At 42.7% G+C, this 24,828-nt stretch overlaps 1 protein-coding gene across 6 annotated transcripts in view; it reads left to right on the top strand.

Annotated features, from left to right (window-relative positions):
* LOC147016448 (uncharacterized) overlaps positions 1 to 24,828 on the top strand; it is a 226,067-nt gene that overhangs the window by 122,599 nt on the left and 78,640 nt on the right. For all 6 annotated transcript variants that reach the window (XR_015049049.1, XM_085845107.1, XM_085845108.1 and 3 more), the window contains 10 exons: positions 6,438 to 6,491; positions 6,770 to 6,814; positions 7,961 to 8,014; positions 10,156 to 10,200; positions 10,543 to 10,596; positions 11,858 to 11,902; positions 13,276 to 13,329; positions 13,533 to 13,577; positions 19,099 to 19,152; positions 19,499 to 19,543. Coding sequence is in view for 5 of the 6 variants with exons in the window: in XM_085845107.1 (XP_085701233.1) it covers positions 6,438 to 6,491; positions 6,770 to 6,814; positions 7,961 to 8,014; positions 10,156 to 10,200; positions 10,543 to 10,596; positions 11,858 to 11,902; positions 13,276 to 13,329; positions 13,533 to 13,577; positions 19,099 to 19,152; positions 19,499 to 19,543 (495 nt within the window). In the remaining variant the exon portion in view is untranslated. The remainder of the gene's footprint in view (positions 1 to 6,437; positions 6,492 to 6,769; positions 6,815 to 7,960; positions 8,015 to 10,155; positions 10,201 to 10,542; positions 10,597 to 11,857; positions 11,903 to 13,275; positions 13,330 to 13,532; positions 13,578 to 19,098; positions 19,153 to 19,498; positions 19,544 to 24,828) is intronic.

Below are 24,828 nucleotides of genomic sequence, written 5' to 3'. Positions count from 1 at the left end.
AGAGCTACAACCTGAGGGAACAGACATAGCTCACCGAGTTCGAATACCACCAGCATGAGGCTGATTCCAGAACATTTTACCATGTGCCCATTCTCAGTCAGCCCCCAACACAGTGATTCTTGTCGATGCTGAAGATACTGATGTGATGGTATTGACCGCTCAGGTTTGTCATGAAATCGCTATCCAACTGCATTTGTACAAGAAGGGCAAATCCTATGACTGCCACAGGCTGCTACAGAAGAGGTATCCTCAATTATCCTCCAACTCAACCATATCTTCACTGGAGTCGATTGTGTGTCTGGATTTCATTGTCATGGGAAAACATCAGTTTCTTTTCACTGAGACAAGCTCTCACTCACAGCTTGGGAGTGACCTTTCAACAAACGAGATGCTTGTTCGGGATTTAGAGAATTTCACCCTTCACTATATCTACGGTGACGAGCAAGCATGGTCTATGGGCCAAGGACGTGCTAACAAGTGGAACAAGATGAAGAAGAAAGTGACATCCAGACTTCCACGGGACTCAGACTCCCTGTCTCTTCATATTTCAAGAGCCAATTATCAAGTGTGGGTTTTCAGGCACTACGCCAACCCTGACCCACATTCTTTGCCATTGGAGCATGTATGGTAGAAAGATTTGTCCGACACAGTCGTTCCTGTTCCCCACTCTAAGCTCATGATACCCGAAGATCTTTCAGCTGTTTTTTATGAGTGAGCAAAACGTTTCCTACAGAGACGTCATCGAAACAGATTCTCATTCTGATTCTTCTGCCCATTCAAATGACTGCAACATGGAGGAAACCAACGAGTGAACAACGGAATTTGAACAGAGAACATTTGATAACAGATATTGACCATGTTGACAAAAGAATGTTGAATCATGTGACTCACACTGGTATTATAAGCATGCTTAATAAACGAGATCTGCCCCAAAACGGGATAAGAGTGATATCGTCATCGTGGCCATTTTACGAATACGCTCTTTGAGACGTCAATAAATGAATAATTGCTAACATTGCTAATCGTACATGCTCGGACACAAAGAATGACTCATCTCGGCTCAAAACCGCGATTGCCCGAAATGAAATACCGCAATGGCTAAATCAGAACACGATAGAGTGCCCAGGATTTGGCGAAACCCGCAATATTAGAACCTGTGATATTTGAGGTTTTACTGTACCAGCATTCTAGTACAGCTGCAGAATAATAAGCTGGCCACAATCAGAAATCAAAAAGCCGGATATCAAAACAAGGAAACTCCTCACCATCCACAAAATGTTCTACAAAAATCGGTGCATCCCGACGATGTAACTGCCGAGACGGGAAGGAGGTAGCGGCCTGATGGAGCTCAAACAGGTGCACAGAATGACAACTGTAGGATTGGTTGAGTATGTGAAAACTTAAACAGACTACCGAATCCAATTTGTAAGCAAACACAAAGCCAACAAACCAGAGAAGGTATCCCTAACCCACCGAGCAAAAAAATTCCAAAGACTGGTGCGAATGGAAGATGTCACACATGAAACTGAAACAGTAACAAATACGGCCCCAAGAATTGCAAAAAAAGATGAAAGAAAATTATAAAATGAAATATCAACAACTATACACTGACAACTTGGAGAATGACAAAATATCAGGAAGATATTTAAAAAAAAAAATTGAACAGATTGGGCATTGACAAAGAAGGCCCATTTGGATGGTTACGATGAGGTCACCTCAGCTGGGATGGAGAACGCCCAAGACCAGGGACACTACACCAACGGCTTTACGAAAATGGCAGGACTGAGTCAATCAGACAGGTAGGTTTTGCAAGGTAGAAACAGAAAGCACAAGTCACCTCCTACCAGGATGTAAAAAACTCATGTCAGAACAGGTGTACACACAAAGGCAGAACAAGGTATGTAGAGTAATCCACCGGAACATCTGCAGAAATTTCAATATCCCAGTTCCAAAAAAACTCATGGAAACATGAACCCAAAGCCATCATTGAAAATAAGGAAGTCATGCTCATGTACGATCAGATGATCTCATTGAGCGCGAACATAGAAAACAAAGCATTGTGACCGGATATCATACTTAGGTACAAAAAAGCGAAGAAGGAATTGCTAATTGGGGTGATAATACCAGTGATTTTGTTCTAAATAATGCAGAAATCAAGAAAATGACCAAATACCAAAATTCCAAAAATGAAGTTGAAAGATTCTGGAAGCTGAAGAATGCTGAAATTGCACCGGTGATCATTGGAGTAATGGGAATGATGAAAAAGAACCTCACAGAGATGTTAAAAATCATCCCTAGGAATATTACTACAAACAAACTACAGTTAGAAGCTGTCTGGGGCTCAGTGACAATCCTGAAAAGAACCCTCGGAACAAAACTTTGAGAACAAGGAAAATTCACAAAATTGGTCCAAGAATCATGATCTTTACTGAAATGGAGGTGGATACTTGGAGACCTGGGAGGACTCCATTCCACCTTCTGCCACCTGCACATGGAGATAATAACCAACGACACGCACGCACACTTTTGTTCCTGTAGGTCTGTTCGTCACAGCAATTGTAACAATTTATTTAACAATAATGCTCATTCCTAATGTGCTTAACCTTGTTTGAATCACAAACATCAAATTAGTTGTATATTTAATTTAAGAGCTTTATTTACTTCCAAGCAATTGACTGATTTTTCTTGCTGTCTGGATCATTTGCTGGGCTTCATTATTTTTAAATGTTTCGACCCTTTCAACCGAGAAACTCTCCGAACAGCGGGTCCACAACCGCGGCAGTAGACAGTCAATTACCAGGCAGTCGGTCAATTGGGCTCAGCATATCCGACACACAAAGTGAATAGTTTCCAAAACTGAAAGTTTATTTTGTTATTTATTCAAAAAAGAAAAAGAAACTTACAGTTACAAACATGTATTTTTGGTTTTACAGATGGCACAAGATAAATAGTTGACTTGCTCTGACTGTACATGTATTTAGCTGATCGATCATGTGCGTTACTATGACAACCAAACTTAGGTACTGCATACATAAGAGTTGAGAAGGGTGTTGCGATTTCCTGGTACAGTACATCATGACATTACTATCATGGCTAACTTTAACGTCCTATAATCAGGCTTATGAAAACCACCATTTCACAATCCAAGTGAGATATGTCGGTTGTGTCTCAGACTGTCAAACTAATCGAATATATAACATGGTCACCACCAATGCTTTCTAATATCGTTTCTGAAAACCCACAGTGGCGCCCTCTTCAGTTTACACTTTTCTATAATCACGTTGTGCAAATAGGATTTTATTCAGAACTTTATAAAAGATAAAACAAACAAAAAATATATATATACTGTATCTGTGCTGATCATGGTTTTTATTGCCCATCACCCACCACTTCTTTTTCATACCTCAGGAACTTATTGATCAATATGAAATTATTTGTTTTTCTATTTCCCACAACATCAATTCACTCTCAATGTTGTACCTTTTCCATTGAGAGTTTTAGACATATTAGGTCAAGGTGCATTGAGTGAATGTACGTGCTTATTTTCTGATTTTTGCGCAACAAGGTTGGGGATTACCTAAAAATACTGCAGATTAGTTACAAGTACAGTTCCTATAGAAAGTGTACACCCCCTTTCAGAATTTTCACCTTTTGTTGCCTTATAGCCTGGAATTAAATTGCGTTAAATCAGACTTTTCTCAGAATCCACAACTTCGAGATGAAAAACAAATTCTGCAAATTTCAGAAAATTAATTAAAAATACAAAACTACAATTAATTAAAAATACAGGCCATCAAAAAGGACAATATCTTGGATGGATAAGTGTTCACCTCCCTTATAATATGATAGCAATTGCAAATTAGCTCAGGTGTAACCAATCACCTTCAAAATCACACACCAGGTTAATTATCCTCCACCTGTGTTAAATTGTAGTGATTCTGATTATTTCAGAATAAAATCAGCTGTTCCTGTAGGTTCCTCTGCTGGGTAGTGCATTTCACAGCAAAGACTCAGCCATGAGCACTAAAGAGATTTCAAAAGACCTCCGGGATAAAGTTGTGGAAAGGCACAGATCAGGGAATTGGTATAAAAATATTTCAAAGGCCTTGAATATCCCTTGGAGCACAGTCAAGACAATCATTAAGAAGTAGAAGTCGTATGGTATTGCCAAGACCCTGCTTCGTTCAGGCCGTCCCTCTGGATGACCAAGCAAGGAGGACACTGATCAGAGAGGCCACCAAGAGGCCAAAACAACATTTCAATGATCAGATTTTGAGAATTCCCGACTTGGCATTTTTAAGACACATTTGAAAACAAAAACATGGTGAACGTTTACTGACCATTTTTGAGCACTTGAGAATTTGCAAAAAAAATGAGCAACCTCGTATGACGTATAATATAACATGAGTGTTTACCCTTTTGGGGAAATGCATGGGCTCCTCTGTGATTAACAGAAGAGGCCAACTAATGGTTTTCAATCTTCATCATCAGAGTCCATTCCATCGTTATTAGAGGCATTGTCAAATACATTTTTACATTTGGTACATGTGAGTAGTTCTGTGCAATGCATGCCAAGCTCACGGCAGCGGGTTGCTTCGGCTGGCATTCTCGCTTCCAAACTTGGTTCCAGCTTCCACTAACCTTTCCTGCAACTGCAATTCATTCGATCTAAAATTTCATGAGTTGCTGATGGAAACCTACATCAACCAACTTGGAGGGTTGAAGATCCATCAATGTCCTCCAACTTCCATCCTCTCTCACTTGGGCTTGGTATTTCTGGAAGCTGTTGCAGATTGTGACAAAATATTGCTGCGTGGTCATTAGCCCGCATGATGTGCTTCGTAAGAGAATCCTTATTTGGGGGTAGGGATTCCTCAGCATGAGTGGCAAAGCGGAACATATTATACTGTGAATTTCTGTGAAGGAATCGAGTCATCCCTCGCCTTGTTGCGCGAAAGAAGTGATATAGACCGTACGTACTATGACCTATATGGGTTTTCCCCAAAAGGCGTTTTTATTAATTAATTATTTTTTTTCCAAAGATAATTTAAGGAAAAACAGGAGCACACTTGCTGCAGATTCTTCCCCACTCCACCTTTGACGTTTTGTTAAGTTAGATGATAGTTATTCCTGTTCAGTGGTTTTATTTAGTTCATTCATTCACTTGTTTGCAGCACCGGTTGCTGGTTTTCATTATTTCTGTGTGCACGGCTGACCTGCTGATAAAGTTCTTTCTGTATGTTAAGGAAGAAATTTGTAATTTGTTCAGGGTTTTTGGTGATAACTTACCTACTCTTTACAAAAGGAGCAACCAATGTTGGCAGACGGGTCACCTGACTTAACGTCCCTACCTTCGGACGGCACAGTCGTTGATTTCATGACCAATCTGACATTTTGTAGTCTGGTTGGGAAGATAATCCACACCTGACAGCTCAAAGGTGAGTGCATTATCTCTTAGCTGTCCTGCTAACTTTTTATTAATCGTGACATTGTAAACAGTTGCGTGAGTTGTTGCATATTGCACAGCCAAAAAGGCTCGTGTTGGCTTTGTGCTTAAGGTGGTTGGCTTGGGATCTTCGGGTCCTGAGTTCGAACACCTGTCAGCTGTTGAATGTAAACCAGGTGGGGTTGACAGCCTGTCATCCTTCTGAGGTCGACTAAATGAGTCCCAGTGTACTGGTAGTTGGGGCAATGCATCAGCGGCACAGCCACGCCCTCAGCCAATGATGCTACCCACAGCTGTGTGCTGCATATGAAGGAGGAGGAGGAGGAGGAGGAGGAAGAGGAGGAGCACAGACAGGTGGAAAATAATGATAAGGAACAAGAAGGCCAGATGTGTGAAGAGAGTTCTATAGAACTACCATGGTATTCCAAAAGAAAAAACAATCTTATCGATACACATGTTCAAAGAACCATGTACCGTCATACATCTTTACATCCTACATCAATATGAACTTGGATGAATGGATGAGTGATATAACAGTAAAAGGTTACTTGATTTCGATCGAGACTAACTTCGACCAGACTTTGTGATGTAATGCTTGGAGCATCCGCTCTGAGTTTTGGAGGTCGGCGGTTCGAACCTGACCCTGTCCGTGTCGTACCAAAGATTTTAAAATGGTATGTGCTGGTTCCTAGCTTGACGGTCAGACAGAATTTAAATAGAACATGAACAAACAACCATATGTCGGCAACCATTGCGCAGGCTTGTTGGGCCTAATAGCCTCCTCATGTATTGAAGTTTCATGTGAGTAAATTTATATAATCAACTTTGTGATAAAGATAGTGCCGTATACTGATATGTACACAATCGGTTGATGTCACTCTTGTCATATTAACCTCAGAGTGGATGTAATGCTTATAATGTGACGGCAAAAGGCACACACAAACAATCATTAATTATCACCATCCCATTTCTGTGCTTCTACATTCTGCAGGGGTATGTTGGTGCAAAGGGACGACAAGGTATCTCTGGAGAACCGGGATTAAGAGTAAGTGTGGGCCCTTCCAGATATTTTGAATCCTCTAACTTTGTTCAACCAGTTGCTTCAGGTCCACCAGATTGTGTGTACGTCTTGCAGGCCCACCAGATTGTGTTTATGTCCTCCAGAATGTGCAAATCATTGACGTCCTCCAGATTGGTGCAGGTTGTTCTGCTCCTCCACAATGTGTAGCTCATTCGGGTATTGCAAGTCATTGAGATCCGCGAAATCCTTGACGAGGTACCTCCGTAGGTATGTTTTTGGTTTTCAATTGTTTCTCTCTGCAGGGAAAAGATGGAGAAATTGGACCGAGTGGTTTATCTGGAGATCCGGTGAGATAAAGAAAACTTTTTTCTGTGATCGATGTAATAATTGATACAGTATTTATACTAATTCCTCCACTTCTTAAGAAATACATTGGCAGTTTTTATCCTGTGCCTGGATACATAAAAGAGTAATTATGGCTCTTCGATTGGAATTGTAGACGGTGACTTGCAACCAAGCCTCAAGGGTGGTGTACAGAAGCATATAAAATTTTAAAAAATAAATAAATACAAGGTTGAGGGAGGTGAAAGCTGCTGCACATAATGTGTAGCACATGCAGAGTAAAACGAGTGTTCATTTCCGTCCGTAGGATGTCTAATAAATAAAGAAGATATAAGCGCACCCGACGCTAGGCCGAGGCTTCAGACTTTGTCATGTTCATGAGGCTTTACCGTTGAAATGAAACTACCCAGAAGATAAAGAAAATAGATCACACATGTACAGGTTATGGTTTAAAATTGGGTGTGGGGAAAAATTAAAAATTGGAAACATTTAATAATTGAAAATTTAAACAGTTGAACAATTAAATGATGGAAAAATTACTCTTCAAAAAGCTAGACTCCATGACAAAACACATAATGCCCCCCTCCAGGAACCGTGATTATGTATTCCGGAGCCACACCGGCTCCCACGTCACACATTGTAACATGAACATGATGGACGCAGTTTTGTTCAAAACTTGTGGGACGTGGTTTGTACGGTTTAACTTTTTCTTACAATTTATCAAAACTTGCAAAATGTTTGACTTGATCGTTGAGTAAATCTACTGTTATGGTTGAACTTCGTTATGAGACTCCAACCATGTTAAGCTTCAGGTCAGGAATTATGAATGTAAGAGATGGATTACGGTCAAATCGTGCCAAGTAGGAAACGGCAATATTTGTTTGTACTTGAGTGCTTTGGGTTGTTGGGTGTACAATGAAGGGAGAATACTTGAGTTAGCCACTGATTATAACACGTACCACTTCATTGGTCAAATTTGTACATCATGTGCTTAAGCCCTGGGGGTGTAATGTGGGTTAACAAAGCCACTTATGCCACCAAATACAATGGAAAGTTCTCCATGAGATGCCAAGTTTAGGTATGAAACTTCATGGGTTTTAAGTGTCCTTTAGTTATTAATTTTTTTTAATCACTGTGATGTTGTTTTGCAGGGAGAGAGGGGGCTGCTCGGGCCTCGTGGCCCACCTGGGGCCCCAGGCCCATCGGTATGTGATCGTGAATGTTGTTCTGTTTTATCTTTACTTTCTTCTTGTAATCAGTCTTTAATACTCTATCCTATAAAAATTTAAATGCATTATACCCGAACATGCACCTTTAACATACAACATTTGATGCTCATGGAGGGGGGTGATGACCAGATGAGAGATCCACACAGAAACAATGTGGGAGAACATAACCAGTGGACAAAGGACAACTAAACAAAGGTCAAATTTCCTTGTAGGGACAAAACAGAAAAGACAGGCAAACAATGTAATATGGTTCAGATCAAACGTTTGTGGTGCGGAGGGGGAAGGTTTTGGAGGAAAAGGTTTGCGATTACGGAACCGGTGGTAGGGATTGGAAACAAAATAAGATTGTGGTAGACATCTTGAAAGATTGGAGGGTAGAACATGACTGGACAACTTTTTTTTTTGCTTACAAAGTCAAGGCTCGTGGAGGAACTACAACACAGAACTGATCAGGACAAAACAGAATAAAAGGAACAGTGGAAAGACAGGGGGGAATGCCAACATTAGGGTTGAAGGACAAAATAGAGGGAGATTTGGACGAATCAGGGATGTGGGGAAGAATGAGGAGCAGGGGAGGATGCTCGTGATAGACAAGGTGGACGCAGAAGCAAACTCTCAGAGAGGAAAAATCAGAAACTTGTGAGGAAGTGGGCTTGAGTTTGTGGGTGAGGGTAACCGGGGTAGAAAAGATGATGGTTTGGGATTGGGGATGATCTGAGATGGTGGTGAACAGCTGTCTTGAAGAGCTGGAGGGAATAAGAGAATGTGGAAGTTGGTTCCACAGGTGGAGGAAAAAAGAGGAATGAATGAGTGAAGCTGAGCAGTGATCCTGGATTTAGGTAGTTTCACCAGAAGTGGGTTGATAGTGTACCATGTTTGCAGTGTTGGAACTGGGGGGGGGGGGGGTGGGGGCAAAGCACAGAAAGAGCAGAAGGTGAAAGAGCAGAAGGAAGGAGGTAGAAGACAAAGAGACCACTGACATATTTGTGATGGCAACGTGGTAGGCCCATAGACTCGGCTTCATCACAGGAGATAAGCCCGGCGTTGGCTTAGTGGTTCGGGTAGTGGCTTGGAATCCTATGGTCCTGAATTTGAGCCCCGTAGCTGCTGAATTAACACCAGGGGGGTTGATTCAGCCTGCCATACTTCTGAGGTCGGTGAAATGAGTACCAGTGTATTGGTAATAAGGGCACTGCATCAGTGGCATAGCCATGCCCCTAACCAATGATGCAACCAGCAGCCAAAAGGCTGTACATGAAGGGATTGGGGGATCATGGGAGATTCCAATGATCTTTGAAGGCCTTGGTTTGCAAAGTGTCAAGCTGAGCCACATTTGAGGCAGGGGAACCAGCCCAGAGGGGAGAGCAGAACTCCATCAAGCTGTGGATGAAGGCCTTGTAGGTGGATAGGAATTCAAGTGTGCCAACGAAGCACTTTGTATGACGGAAGATCCCCAGTCAACAACTGGCTTTGTAGGCCAACTTTGAAATGTGGTTTGCCCTTGGTAGATTGTTCCATTGTTGTGAGAGTAGCAGGGACAAAGGAGTGGAGTATATCAGTCAGCCTAGATTTGGGAAAGGGTGGCAAGGTATAGGATGCTGGTCGAGTACATATAACCAGGAGGAGCTCGGGAGGAACAAACCACTGAGAAGGAAGCAGGAAGAAAGCTAAGATCGGAGGCAGTAGAGGACTGTGAGCCATCAACGTGCCTTTGGTAGGAGAGATGCACACTTTACACTTCCACCTCCTGTCCATATACACCAATATCTCTGAGGCCTCTGGACTCCATCGGCTTCAGAGGTTTGATCTGGGACGTGTGGAACGAGCCCATAGAGGAGAAAGCATTCTTCATGATGCTATGCATGAATACATTGCACACTGTCACAAGCTGAGATGCTGCAAGAAAGATTTGTCTGTAATAGTTGCAAAGATGTCACCTGGCTGTGGAGGTGTAGCTTTGAGTTGTGGCGAAGGCCACCGCAGGTCTCGGCAGGTTGTCCGGCCCAGGAGTTTCAAAGAAATACCGCTACCAAAGGTTGACAACAGAATTGATATGAAGTGTTTGTTTTGGATTTTATTTGTTTGTACTTATTTTCATTAAACTTATTTTGATCCAGGGAGCTCATGGAATTGATGGACTGGCTGGACCGAAAGGAAATATGGTAAATAATCCCTTCATCTTTTCATATCATATCCATTGTTGTCGGTCGGTCACCATGTAAACCAAGCTGTAAAGGATTTAAATGTATTGTTCTTTTGTTATCTCTCTCGGCTCGTGTATTCATCATGTCACAAAACGATCCTCGGTGAACATTAATTTGCCTCTTGGATTATATATTAATTTACTCATTATTCCATTCCCTTCATCTCTTCCCTTGTGGTTATATGAATCCACATCACGAATTAATTAATTATCTCTGACCCTCAAATAAATATTCACTCAACAGAATGATGGATCGAATAATATCTTTCATTTCCGTGTGTTCCGTGCTTCCCTCGGTCAGGGGATTGAAGGAGCAGCAGGGCCACCAGGACAACAGGGACTTCCGGGACGTCAGGTGAGAGTGTGATGGATAGGTCTCATCAGTTTTCATATCTGTGAGTGCCATTAAAACACGGTTCCAATTCACGTAGATCTGGACCCAGACCTCATCGCGATGCTGCCATCCGACGTCGACGTGATGCTGCATTCTCAGATGAAAATGTTTGCCATTTCCCTCGAAATGATGATGATTCAATGTTGCGTCGTATGTTTAAATATAAAAATATAATGCCATGTGCACGTAATTTTTCGCACCATTTCAAAAACCCGATAACCAGGGGTGTGTTCCTATCGCAAGCAGCTTGCTTACCAATGCCGCTTGCTTGATTCAAATTGCTCAAGCTCGCACTCCAAAGGAACTGAGTGCTTGGCACCGCTTAACAACATGGCGGTCTCTATGGAAACGGTGCTATTGTGGTACTACAACAAATGCTGTCTAGGCCATTGTTTTCAGTTTTACTCGATCATTTTGCAACAAAAACTTCAAACGAATTGATTTTGCTCTCAGTGGCTATAGGGAGTACGATATAAAGAGTAAAAGAAAGAGAAAAAAATAAATGGGGAGTTAGAAATCGAAATGGAGAGTAACAAGGAGGAACCCCTGGCACGCTTATCTGTGGACCTACCACTGTGCATTCTGGGGAGGGGGAAAAGGGAGGGGGGGGTGGAGGGGTTTTGCATGCTTGTAGATTTTAAAGAATTTGGATAAAAAGTATAGGTTCCAATTAAAGTATGAACTGCACATTTCAATATCATCGTCTGTGACAGTAATATTGAAGAAATAGCCACCAATCGTTTTGAATCTGACTACGGCGGCCATTTTGCAAACGCAGATGGTCGCGTTCTGTTAGCAAGCGACTCGATTACCGCTTGCAAAGCACCTCCCTTGATTGCCCGCTCCACTTCGCTTGGCAAGCGGCTTGCAAAGTGGTTCATACGGAACGGCTGGTTTGGCAAGCGATAGCAAATGTCTTGCTGACCGAACACACCCCTGGTTGAGTTTCTTATTGGGGAGTGCACGTGATGACAGACTTACAAACGGTTCATTGAATCTCCTCTACTGAAAGCCATATACCTTCTCTCAGGTTGGTTTGTTGTGGTGATCGTGGAGTATGATGTTAGTAGGAAGTAGTTAGCCGACATTTGCATTTTGATAATTAATTTAGAATTGGGCCTGGTTCTCAGTACATGTGAATTTTGGATATCAGAGGAAATTCATGATTGTACCAATGATGTTACAGGACATCTGGATAAAAGCTTGATTTTCTTTTTCTTAGGGTCTTCCAGGACAGCAGGGTCCTATTGGAGCCCCTGGAAGCAAGGTAAGGAGTGAGAGAGGGACCCTTCAGAATTTCTTCAGCTTATGATGCTCTCACACAACACAAAATACGCTGAGACAACAAAATTTGCTGCATGGGATGGTATCCACCAAACATGGAATATCGTATGCCAACCGCTGTGGGAAGCAAGAAACTGCTGACATTTTGGGCGTAACCCTTCATCTTTTAAAGCTAATAGCCACGAAGAGTTAACGCCCGAAACTTCAGTTTATTCCTGCTTCCCACAGTGGTTGGCATTCTTCGATCAAAATTCTGTTGATGCCATATTCATTGGCGGACATCTTCTCCATATAATGGAGGGAAACTTTGCTGGATGTATGTTGTATGTTTCATCTACTCCATCGAGAGGATTTGATCGAGGCAGCTGAAACTTTCTGGGATTAATGAAGGCACCCTAAAGTTGTGCACGTGCAAGTTTTGCTTGATTCCATCGAGTTTTGAAAAAAAAATTTTTTCACTCATCTTGGAATTTTCTTCCTTTGTGGGGAGGAGGAGGGAGTGCAATTGGAATTATGTGACCTATATAGTCACAATGTACTTATACATCAGTAGAATGTCAGAACAGCATGTTGCACGTTTGGAACAAGATCGCCCATTGGGTGGGTATTCTGCCAGTGTAGAATAAGATAGCGACACAGGCCATCATGATTAAGACTAGTTTCCCATTCTGGAATTGTAAAAAAAGAAGAAAAGCACAGTCAAACTAATTCCTATATCCTGAATTCTGGGATATACATTCCATAAACGCTCATCGTTTCAGCCCCTTATGTCTGTCGGAGATGGATTACATGCCGTCAGATTTTGGAGAGAGATACAGACATTAATCCCTTGGGGGAAGTATGCAAGCTCAGCATTTCGATCATCGGCCTGTGCAGGATCAGCTTCACAACTCAAAACAAAAGCTGGTTTCTGATTGACATTTTCATATAATTTGGTTTATGTACCGGTAGTTGTTGATACAGGCTGGTTTATCATGCCTGGCTTGTATTCATTCATTCATTCATTCATTCATTCATTCTATTTTTAGTATCGTGTATCATGTTCGCTAACCTATCAAGATATAAATGTAACACTCAGGTATGGAGTATGTTAGTAGCCTTTTAAATGTTATAATATATAAGGTAGGAGAGTGCATATCTTCTTTGAGGATTACAAAATGCAGAAGGGAACAAACTGAGCTACCCAAGGGCATCACCAAGGGGATGACCTTGACATTATTACATTTCTAATTTCGAATCACATCCCAGTAGTTACACCTCTGTTTAAGCAGCCTTTGTTACACCTGGTTTTTTTTGGGTTTTTTTTGCACCTTTTTATTCTGACCTTTGTTAAACTCTCTTCTTTCCCTTTGTCAGGGACCCCCTGGCAAGTCTGGCATCCAAGGCCTACCAGGAGCCGATGGACCACTTGTAAGCCCTTTGTTTGCGAGCTCCAAAATTTATATATATATATATATATATTTTTTTTCTCGAGATCAAAACTCACGGAAGGTAACCTTTCATCCTCTTCTATTGAGTTACCAGTACGAATGGAGCATTGGGGACATTAGGAACAGTGGTGTGAGTGATCATTTTGATGAGACGTGTGCGTTTAACATTTTTGCATTCCACAGGGCCATCCGGGAAAAGAAGGCCCACCGGGGGAGAAGGGTGATGAGGTATGAGCGAGTGTACCCCTTCACCTTTTCAATGACTGTAGTTTGTTGGCTTGGTTTGGTGGTACATATGAAGGTTGTTCAAAATGTTTTACAACTTGGGTATATAGAAACAAGATAAGTTTTCAAATGTATTTCTCATTGCAATCACCCTTCATTTCAACACACTGAGCTCAATTGTTTTTCAAACGAGTTGTGTCCTGATAATAGGAACATGCTGATTACTGCTTTAACTACTCGTCGACGGTTAACTTCAAGCAATCATCGTGAAACCGTTTACCACGCATGTTACACATCAAATAATTGTCACTTGGGAGAGCCAAGTCTGGGTTCCGGGGTGGATGATTCAACTGATCAAACCCACACTGGTGAATGACTGCCTGTGCGACTCTGGTCTTGTGAACTGGCTGGTTATGAACCAGTCATAATATCGTTTCCTTTGTTTATGTTATGTGAACTGGTCATAATATCGCCGCTAATGGAAATCGCCTGTACCATTATCTCCGAAACTAGGCAAGCTGTTTGAATTTTGTTTGCGGGAATCCAGCCGGGCATTAGCACAGATAATTTATCGCAAACCTGATACATCACAATGACGTCATATTCGTTTTTATGACATCATCATTAAGAGGACGAGGATCTTGGCTCATTTGAGCTTGTTTCTACAACATTTCCATGACCTAACCTGATGAAAACTTTCTCAAACAATAATAATAATAATAATAATAATAATAATAATAATAAAAACCATCTCTTATAATGCTTCATCTTCCTCTTTCACCCGTGTGGTTCTTTTTACTGCATCATAATTCACTACTCTTCTACTGTTTCAATAGACTGCTCTCAATTCGACCTTTCATTCATACCTTGCTTAAAAAATCCAACTGTTAAAGCGTTTCTTCTCTCCATTCTCTTAATTCGCCTTTTATGCATCCATCAAGAAATGTCCTTGATCGCATCAATGACCGAAAAATTAAAAAAAACCCCAGTTTGCTATGTATGTTCCCTTTCCATCAACCATTCTGTTTTTCCAACTTCAGTGCCAACTCACTCTTCTCACCCCTCCCTCTCAAAGCAACCATCACACTTTTCTCCCTCCAAGCTTCCTCCTCACCTTTCTCACCCCCCCTTACCTTTCTCCCTCAACTCTCCCCACTCACCCTTCTCCCTGAGCCTCGTCTGGATCTGATCTGATTTTGAAAAATTTCCCTGAAAATATCTGCTGTTCTTCCTCTGCTCAAATTGGTTATTCTGAACATGTGATTGTCAAAGTAGGCATCTCTCTGGCTGTTATCAGAGAACCACCTCAGCACCGTCGAGTCTGGCATTTCCCTCAAGCCGACTGGCAGGGTCTCCGAGCAGCCATCAAACTTATAGACTGGTCTCCCATCGCTACTTTCTCCAACATCAACTCATCCTGAGAATTTTTTCAAAGAAACTTGCTCTCCCTCATGCACAGATTTATCCCCTCTCGTGTTCAGTTGTCTTACCCTTCCTCCCGCCCATGGTTCACTGAAGCTTGTGGCGAGGCAGTTGTCCTGAAACAACTTGCCTTTGCCTCATGGAAAGCAAACCCAACTGAGGGTAATCTCAGTTCTTTCCATAAAGCTCGGAACAAGTGTGTATCTACCCTCAGGAGAGCCAATAAACAACATCTTTATAAGCTTAAGTCTGAACTCTCAAACCTCTCTCCCTCCTCCAAATCCTGGTGGTGTCTAAACAAATCTGTTTCTGGTGTATGTTCCCCCTCCATCCCCTCCCTTACCTCAAATGGCCGCACTGCTGATACCGCACGTGTAAAGGCTGAATGCCTAAACTCGGTGTTTGCAGCGAAATCTTGTGTCCAAAACCCATCGCTTTCTGTACCCACCTTACCCAGTCGCACCCAACTGTCCCTGGACTCTGTGTCCTTTTCTCCTGACAAGGTGGAGAGCTTGCTGTCAAACCTCGACTCAGATTCTGCAACCGGTCCAGACGGCATCAGCCCACATGTCCTAAAACCTGCTCCTCAGCTCTTGCTCACCCTCTCTCTGTTCTATTCACTCTCTCATTTGTTCAAGATTATCTGCCATCTGCTTGGAAATTAGCAAACATCACTGCCCTGCATAAAAAAGGTGCAAAAAACAGATCCCTGCAACTACAGACCAATCAGCCTTCTCCCAATTATCAGCAAGGTGATGGAATCCATCATCACTTCAGATATTAAATCCTTCCACTTCTCCAATGGCTTGATTTCCAATCATCAATTTAGTTTCAGAAAGGTCACTCCACCCTGGATATGCTGATTCTGCTCTCCTAACCATTGATGGAGGTACTCCATGCTGGACATGAAATCAGAGCCGTATCCCTGGACATATCACGTGCTTTTGACGCGGTCTGGCACCCTGCCCTACTCACCAAACTCTCTTCCCATGGTATTCAAGGCCATCTCCACTCATGGCTCACAAACTTCGTCTCCTGTCGCAGTCAACGTGTGGCCCTAAATGGAGTTCTTTCATCCCCTCTTCCTGTCCAGTCTGGAGTTCCTCAAGGCAGCCTTCTGGGCCCTGTTCTTTTTCTGGTTTTCATCAATGATCTCTTCGACTCTCTGGAAAATCCTCTTTATCTCTTTGCTGATGACTTCACCCTCTGCCGTACCATCTGTCATCCCTCAGACCAGCAAGCAGCAGCTTCTTCGCTCACTACAGATCTGGATAAAATCACAAACTGGTCCAACATGTGGAACATGTCTTTCAATCCGGACAACTCTCACACTCTCACGATGTCCCTCCGAAAGGACCGTTTGGAAACCCCACCTCCCCACCCACCCCCCCCCATCTACTTTCTCAACAATCCTCTGGAAGAAGTCCTTTCATTCAAGCTTCTGGGTCTCACTATCTGCCGTGATCTTTCCTGGGAAGCCACATTTCCAACCTGGCCTCTAAAGTCAGTCGCCGACTGGGAATATTCCGTCATGCAAAGTCCTTCCTCGGCCCACCTGAGCTCCTGACCACTTCCAAAGCTTTCCTCTGCAGCCTGATGGAGTACTGCTCTCCCCTCAGGGCTGGTGCTCCTGCCTCCCACCTTTCTCGGTTTCACGCTGTGGAAACCAAGGCATTTCGGATCATTGGCATCTCCTGCGATGAGGCTGAGTCTTTGGGCCTCTCACTCTCTCACCGCAGGCAGGTTGGTGGTCTTTCTGTCGTCTTCCGTCTCCTCTCCGGTCTCGCCCCCCCCCTGCTGTGTCTGCGATTTGTCCCCACCATATTTCCGCAGGGCGTTTAAGGTCCGCCAACAACCCCCTTCTGGTAAAACTACCAAAATCACGAATCAATGCTCACCTTCACTCTTTCATTCCTCTTTTTCCTGCCTTTGGAATAAACTCCCTCACTCTGTTCAATCCCATTCTTCTCTCCAGGCCTTCAAAACGGCTGTTCACCACCACCTCTTATCGTCCCCTATCCAAATCCCCCCGTTAATCCACCCAAACGCACCTCCTTCAAATTCCCTACTTTCCTTCCTGAAAGTCCCTGTAATATCCATCTTGTGTACCCCATGTTTCCTGCTCCATCCCTCTCCCTTCCACAGATCTCCTAATGTCTCTGTTCCCCACTGTTCCCCACTTTCCCACTCCCGCCGCTCTTGTCTCATGCCCCCCCTTGCCTTGCGTTGTGTGTTCGCTCTCATACGAGCCTCGACAAGCTATACAAAAAAAAGAAGAAAAAAAAAGAGCAGCACTCCGTTTGGATCGCAGGAGATGATGGCCGTAATCTTTCAGGTTGAAAACTGAGTGCGGAACTTTTTTGGGGGTAGACGTGCCCCATGCTCCCACTGCTTTGATTTGTTCTTCATCTCAGAGTCCCACTGGTGAGCCCATGTGTTATCACAAGTAACCAGACTTGACAAAAGCTGTGCTGCGTCACCATTCCAGAGCTACAGCGACTCTTTACTGGACTCCATTCTCTCGTGCTAATCTTGCATGCTGGTGTTTATCGGCACCCATCTGGCAGGAGCTTTTGACATGCCAAGACGTTCATGGATAATGATTTTTGTACTTCCAGGAGAAATTCCAAACTGTTTTGCACATTCTGCAACACAGATTCGGCAATCAGACGCATCATGCTATCCACCCCAAAGATCGTTTCTGGACTGGTCACCTTTGAGGGTCATCCTGACCCGGTGTCATCTTTGCCTGATTCGCTTCCGTGGTTCAACTATTTTGCCCATCGTGTCATTACGGCGTACCCACCTAACACATCGTCCATGGACTTGTTCTGCAGCACATCCTTCCTTGTACAAAAGTTTGATGACTGTCTGTTGTTGCAAGCTTTGAAAAGTCCATCAGTTGTGAGGCCAAAGTCCAAGCAATGGCACGTATCTTCTGGAACATTTTTATATTTTATTTTTGAAAGTCACATGCCAGAGCTACATGTAGGCCCATCAAAGTCTGTTGGTGATTGGTAAAACGTTGCCCAATACCAATTCTGCTCTTTTCTCTTTATTACAAAGTCGGAGTAGTACTGAGTACAAATTTTTTGTTGACTGTGATTTTCTGTTTCTTCTTTGAATTGTTACACATTTCAGGGATGAACTGAACATGAGCATACTAAACCTCGTTCAATATTCAAATTTTCACGTTCCAAATGGACGCTTTTTACAATGCAGCCTCGTGTTCCGCAGGCAATCGGAATTATCCGATTATGAAACCACGATGTATTAATTATATATGCACATAAGCAGTACCATATGCATGTTTTTGTTTCCTATACGTAACCCGAGTTATTTTTTTTATTTTTGGGAGCGATTGAGGCAGCGGTCTGTTGCCTATACACCGCCAAAATAATGGGATGTGTCAGAAGAACATGTTGCATGCCTGGAACAAGATCGCCCATAGTGTGGGTACTCTGCTATGGTACTACAAATCATAAAGATAATAAACATGACCTCCCTGACTGCTCCCGTAGGGTGCAGGTGCTTCCAATAATAATAATGCTGACTTAATATTTTCTACACTCTTTAAAAACATACTCATTGTTTTAATATACTATAATATATATATATATATATATATATATATATATATATATATTCTACACACCTACACTCCCCCCCCCATCCCCTCCCCCCCCACACACACTTTCTCCAATTTGTGGAACTGCCTTCAGTCTCACTCTTGTCTCCAGGGCTTCATAGCAAGCAGTGCACCACCATCTCATGTCATCCCTCATCCCTACTCATGGTCTTTTTTACCCCCATGAAGCCTACCTAACTCAACCCTATAGAACTTGCAGGTTATTGTGTGTCCTCCCCTCATATCTCCCCTCTTTTCCTGTTCATTCCCTTGTTGTGTCCAACTGTTTTTCCCATCGCACCTCTGTCGGTACATTGCCTTTTCGCCCTTTGTCACGTCGCCATTCCGTGAGCCTCTATTTTATCCAAAGAAATGTAATCTCCATGAGTATGCAAAACATGTTTGACGTGACAATGTTGCTGTTTTGTTATAATGATTTTTTTTTATTATTGTTAATATTTTACTTTTCTCTAGGGACATTTTGGACCACAAGGCCCTGTTGGTTATCCTGGAACCAGAGGCGTGAAGGTGACCACCCTTGGTTAACATAAGATCATTTCCTTTCACAAAATAGTTTTGTGAACAGTCTCATTTAACTAATCGAGCTTGGTCATGCAATCACAGAACAGATGCTTTTCCATAATTATCATTCCGCACGATATACCATATTGAGACTATTCAACTAGTTCTACAGTAAATCAACCAGAGAATGTCAAAACAACAATGCCATCCATAATTCTCACCACATTCACAATGTTTTCATTACTTTCTCTTCACCATCGTCGTAAAAAGTTAATGTTCTCTCCTTTCATTTTTCCTTGGGTGTCCTTCGGTGTCCCATCTGTTTTCTTATTTAAATCATTTTTGTTTTCAGGGAACAGCTGGAGTTCGAGGCATGAAAGGAATGAATGGTGAAAAGGTAATTATGTGTTAACAGTACATTGTAGGACTGTACAGTATTGCTCTGGTTCATTATATAATTTATATTGCTATTTTAGTTAATTTTTACAATTATCTTGGCATAGCCAGTTAACTAGAAAATTTAGTTATGTTATGATCTATCATGCATTGCTGTAATGTGAAGGCCAAATGTATGCTCTTGTATGGAATAATCAAAACACAATCGAATATAAACACACAAATCGGGTAAACAAACGGGTCCTGACAAACCAGTCAACCAGGTGGCTTTTGATAAAAGTGTAAAGCATTGAAATGATCAGCTCTCCTATATGAATGGAGAGTCTACCTCTGCCTTTCCCTTGAAATAAATAGATGGGCAGATAAAGGAGTCGAGAGAGATGGCAGGGTGTGATGAGAAAGTAGAGAGACATGGGAGAGTCGAGAGAGATGGAAGAGTTGAGAGAGATGGAAGAGTTGAGAGAGATGCGATAGTCGAGAGAGGCAGGAGATATGGGAGAGTCGAGAGAGACGGGGGGGGGGGGGGTGGGGGGGGAGTTGAGAGAAATAGAGCGAGAGAGATAGATAGACAGAGACAGACAGACAGACAGACACACTTTGACTTTTATGTCCTTTTATTATAAAAGTATAAAACATTTTACAAGGCAAATTTATACAAAGAAGGAAATCTTGAGGCACCATTTGCCTGAAGTTCATAAAAGCATCAACACATGAGAATCAAAGTGCCATTCTTAAAGTACAGGTGCTCCAGCAGAAGTCTGAAAAACAATGAAAGTTCAAGAGTCAATGATATTGTTACAACTCACAAAAAAAATGTGAACTTCATTCTCAACACATTTACACAAGACACCACCACTGCACCATAAGTCTTCAAATACCAGAAGACTACCCATGTTTACATAATATGCATGTTCTAGTTTTATACGAGCAGACACCATGCCTTTGAAACAAAAAAGTGCATTTTCATCTTTCTTAATTACCAATCTGGCTTTCCTGGTCTTATAAATTGCAAGCTTAGCAATTCCAAGTAAAAAATTCAAAAGCAAAAACACAGATTTGTTTCCTGTGTTGAAAGCGAGCCCATAAATAAATATTGGAAAGGAAAAAACAATTTAAAATTTACAAAAAATCCGACTCGGGTACAGAAACAGAGGTGTCAGAAACCTCTTGCACTCAATGAACGCATGATTCAGATTTTCGATACTCATACAGAAAGGGCATGAATTAGACACAGAGGGGTTAAATTTCTGTAGGAGAACCTGTGTGGCCAGGGCTTGATGGACCAGTCTCCAATTTAAGTCTCTCGTGCGACCAACGGTCGGAAATTTGTACATCACCTTCCAATTGGGAGTAAGAAAAGCTCCTGCAGGTAAGGTCTCTTTCCAGTGGTTTCTTAACGGTGTCGTACAGCCCGGTAAACACACTTCTCGACAAATACAATGTAATGTTTTTACAAATACTAACAAATCGTCACTGTTTGAAGAGAACACGTCATGGTGTTTTTGGGCAGTGATTGACAGTTCAGGAAAATTTTGGCGAAAATCAACTTCTTCACTTACCCCATTCCACCCAATATTTAAATGTAAGAAAGTCTGGGTTACTCTCCTCATGACCTCACCCACTACTCTCATTGAATGCAATCCAATTTTATTAGAAATTGAGCCAGCAGGCAACCATCGTTTCAAGGAAGGTTCCAGAAGATCTCGCACTTTATTTATTCCACTATTTGTGAAGTACTTTATGAAGAATCGGCTGGTAGATATTCCAGCAAATAATACGTTTTGGAATAGTGGCTCATGCACAAATTTCCTGGCATCATAGGAGATCTCGAGCCGCTGCACTCCAAGAGCTTGCCAAGCATTCAGAAGAGATTGATGAAACGCAGGGACCCAAGCTCTATCAACCTGCTTCAGGTCTATAAGGAAGAGTTCCCGGTCATGACCCAAACCACCCATTTTCCGAAGCAAGGTATTGGTGAGAGGACGCCAGGACACTACTTCACCAAAGAGTAGGCGTTTTATTGCCATGAGTCGAAAAGCCATTATTCGACTCGGGATGTGCACCAAGTTTTTGCCACCAGACATTCGTGGCCTGCCCAATACATCTGGCTTGAGCCAGTGGTGGCCTCCCCAGAAAAAAAAATCAATCAGACTTTTCTGAATGCTTGTGATCACAGCTTGAGGAGGCTGGAGTGCGATAACCTTGTGCCATACGGTTGGAAGTATTAGGTTATTAATAATTAATCGTTACCCGCACCTTAAGTGACAAGAACTGGAGCATTCCTTTCCACCTTGATAGTTTCTGCTTTATGTTGTCGAGGAAACCATCCCAATTCCTTTGGATATAGCTCGTAGTTCCCAAATGGATTACTAAGTATTTAAACCCATCTGTGTTCCATAACACTCCTCCTGGAAGAGTTGGGAGAGGTGCACATGAGGAGTGTGATGAAGGGAGTGTATTTGGGTGTAGCCAAAGAGCTACGCTCTTGTTTCCAATTTACTCTTGCTGCTGAGGCCAGTTCAAATTTGGCAAGACAACGGGATGGCTCACTGACGTCTTTTGGGTTTTTGACCACAACACACAGGTCATCTGCATAAGCAGAGATAAAAATGTTTGGACTGTTTGACAATGATAACCCAGACAATGAGGTACGAAGGATAGCCAGTGGAGGTTCAACAGAAAGTGTGTACAACGTGCCTGACAGTGGACAACCCTGACCGATACCACGCTGAAAAGCAAAGGGATGGCACACAAGCTATTGTTTACTTTTAGCAGGCATGATGCATTTCTGTACAAAAGTTTTATGCAGGATATGAATTTTTCCCCAAAACCTGCTCTATGAAGGACCGCAAATAAGAAAGAATGATCCACACTGTCAAAGGCTTTTTCCTGATCCAGGAGTAACAACCCTAACCCCTGAGGGACAGTTTGACCGATGGCAATTAAATCTCGAACTAAAAAAATACTGTCATAAATGGATCGATCAGGTATGCAATACGTTTGTTCTTTTCCAATCACGAGAGAGATGACATTTTTAAGACGCATTGCAAGCACTTTTGATACAATCTTGTAATCAGTGTTTAGCAATGAAACAGGTTGCCAGTTTGTAATTTGCTGCAAATCCCCTTTCTTTAGGAGACACAAAACCGCTCTCCTGAAGCTCAGGGGCAATTCACCCTGATCTAAGCTTTCAAGCAGGGTCTCCATTAGAGCAGGACCCAGCATGTTCCAAAAAGCTTTGTAGAATTCAGCAGGAAGTCCGTCAAGCCCGGGGGCTTTGCCGTCCTCGAGCAGTTTTGATGCCATAGTGAGCTCCTCAAACGAAATGTCACATTCGAGTTGCTGTTGCTGTTCTTGAGAAAGGGATGGAAGAAGTTCAATCACCTCATTTATAGTTGTTTTGTCCACAGTTCTCGGTGTAAACAGATTTGAGTAGAAAACCTGTATCGAATGTTTAATGTCACTCTGGCAAGTCAGAACACCGTTAGAAGAGTGCAAACTGTGAATCTGTTGAGAGGTCTTGACGGACTTCTCAAGATTGAAGAATTCCTTATTTGGAGTCTCCAGCTGAATTCTACTCATCCGAAGATGAACCATTGCTCCAGCCACACGCTCCTTGACTAGTTCAGCCAGTAAAGTCTTTTTTTTCCACCAACTGCTGATGGTGATCACTTCTACTGGATGCTCCAGCTTCTTGCTCATATTTAAGTACATCTTCTTTGAGAGCACTTAACCCAGATGCATTACTGGTGGTATGTGAGCAATATTGACAGAAAATCCGAATTTGGGATTTTGTACAGTCCCACCACTGTCGGGTACAGTCCCACCACCACTCCCATTTTCAAACTGTACATCTTGTAATAAGTTAACATTGAAAGTCCAGTATGCACTGTTACAACAATTATTGGGTAACATATATTCCATTGCAATCATATGATGATCAGAAAAGCCAGATGGACTTACGCTTGTTCTCTGAACCAGATTCACCATCGCGTGGTTTACATAGAATCTGTCCAGTCGGCCCATGGTTATCTGGTTCTTTGAGCAGCACACCCATTTATATTGACGGGTGTTGGGATTTTTCAAACGCCAAACATCCCGAAATTTAAATTTTTGTACAAGTTTTGCCAAAACCATTGCACTAGGTGGATGGGGCTCAGGAGTATTCCTGTCCAGTCGGGGGTTGAGTGTGCAGTTATAATCTCCCCCCATACAAATTAAACTAGTCAAGTCAACAGTGTTTAGAAACCCTGCTAACTTTGGAAGGAATACAATCCTTTCAGCACTGTCGCTGGGGCAATACACATCAATAATACAAAATTTTTGATTGCTGCTTATCAATTCTACAGCAATTAAGAATCCTTTGCAGAACACCCTACAAGAAATCTCCGAGGGTTGGATTCGAGGGTGCACAATAATTGCCACACCTGCCTTAGGCACATCCTCAAAGGTACTGGAGAAAAAAAGGCAACCTTTAAAAACCCTGCGCCACTCGTCCTCACAAGGTTGGTTGGTGTCTCTTGTAACAGAATATCAATTTTTTCTTTCTTAAACATCTGCAACACCTCGAGGCGACACACACAGCTGCGGCCTCCATTTATGTTGAGGGATGCTACCTTCATTTATTTATTTTTTAGAACCTACTACTATTACTGCTCTTGGATTTCTTTTCTGCAGGGTCTACCGGAGTGCTCAGTTCCTCAATACTGACCACAGGCTTGTTGTAGCAACTCTAAAGCTGCACCTTAAATCCTGGAGAATGGTACCATCCCAGCCGAGGCTGGATGTTGCCAAGCTCAGGGATGAGAGAGTAGCTGAGGAGTTTGCAAACAGGCTGAGTGGACACTTTGGGGGTCTGGGTGCTTTGGGGGGTCCTGAAGAGTTGTGGAGCGCCTTCAAGACCACCGTCCTTGATGTTGCCGGTGGATGCCTTGGAGCTCACCGCAGGGCAAAGAAGAATTTTGTCTCTCAAGGGACACTGGATACCATTGACCAGAGTCGCAGGGCCAGGCTGAATGGCAGAGCTGAGCTGTTCAGGGAGCTGAGGCGTAAAACTGTACGTGCACTGAGGGTGGACAAGGAGGCCTATGTGCGAGGAATCTGTGAGGGTGTAGAGCATCACCTGTGGACAGGTGATTCTCGTCCCGCTTACAGGGGAATTCGCGCATTACGTTCATCCAAGCCCATCCCTCGGAGCACTACAGTTCGAGCAGAGAGTGGTAGGCTCTTGACAGAGGAGTCTGAAGTGAAGGCCCGCTGGGCCGGTTACTTTGAGCGGTTGTACCA

The sequence above is a fragment of the Eptatretus burgeri genome, chromosome 11 (assembly GCF_056783735.1).
Source record: "Eptatretus burgeri isolate ZD-2024b chromosome 11, Ebu_testis_v1, whole genome shotgun sequence".
NCBI classification, from domain to species: domain Eukaryota; kingdom Metazoa; phylum Chordata; class Myxini; order Myxiniformes; family Myxinidae; genus Eptatretus; species Eptatretus burgeri.
This window is presented reverse-complemented; position numbering and strand designations above follow the sequence as displayed.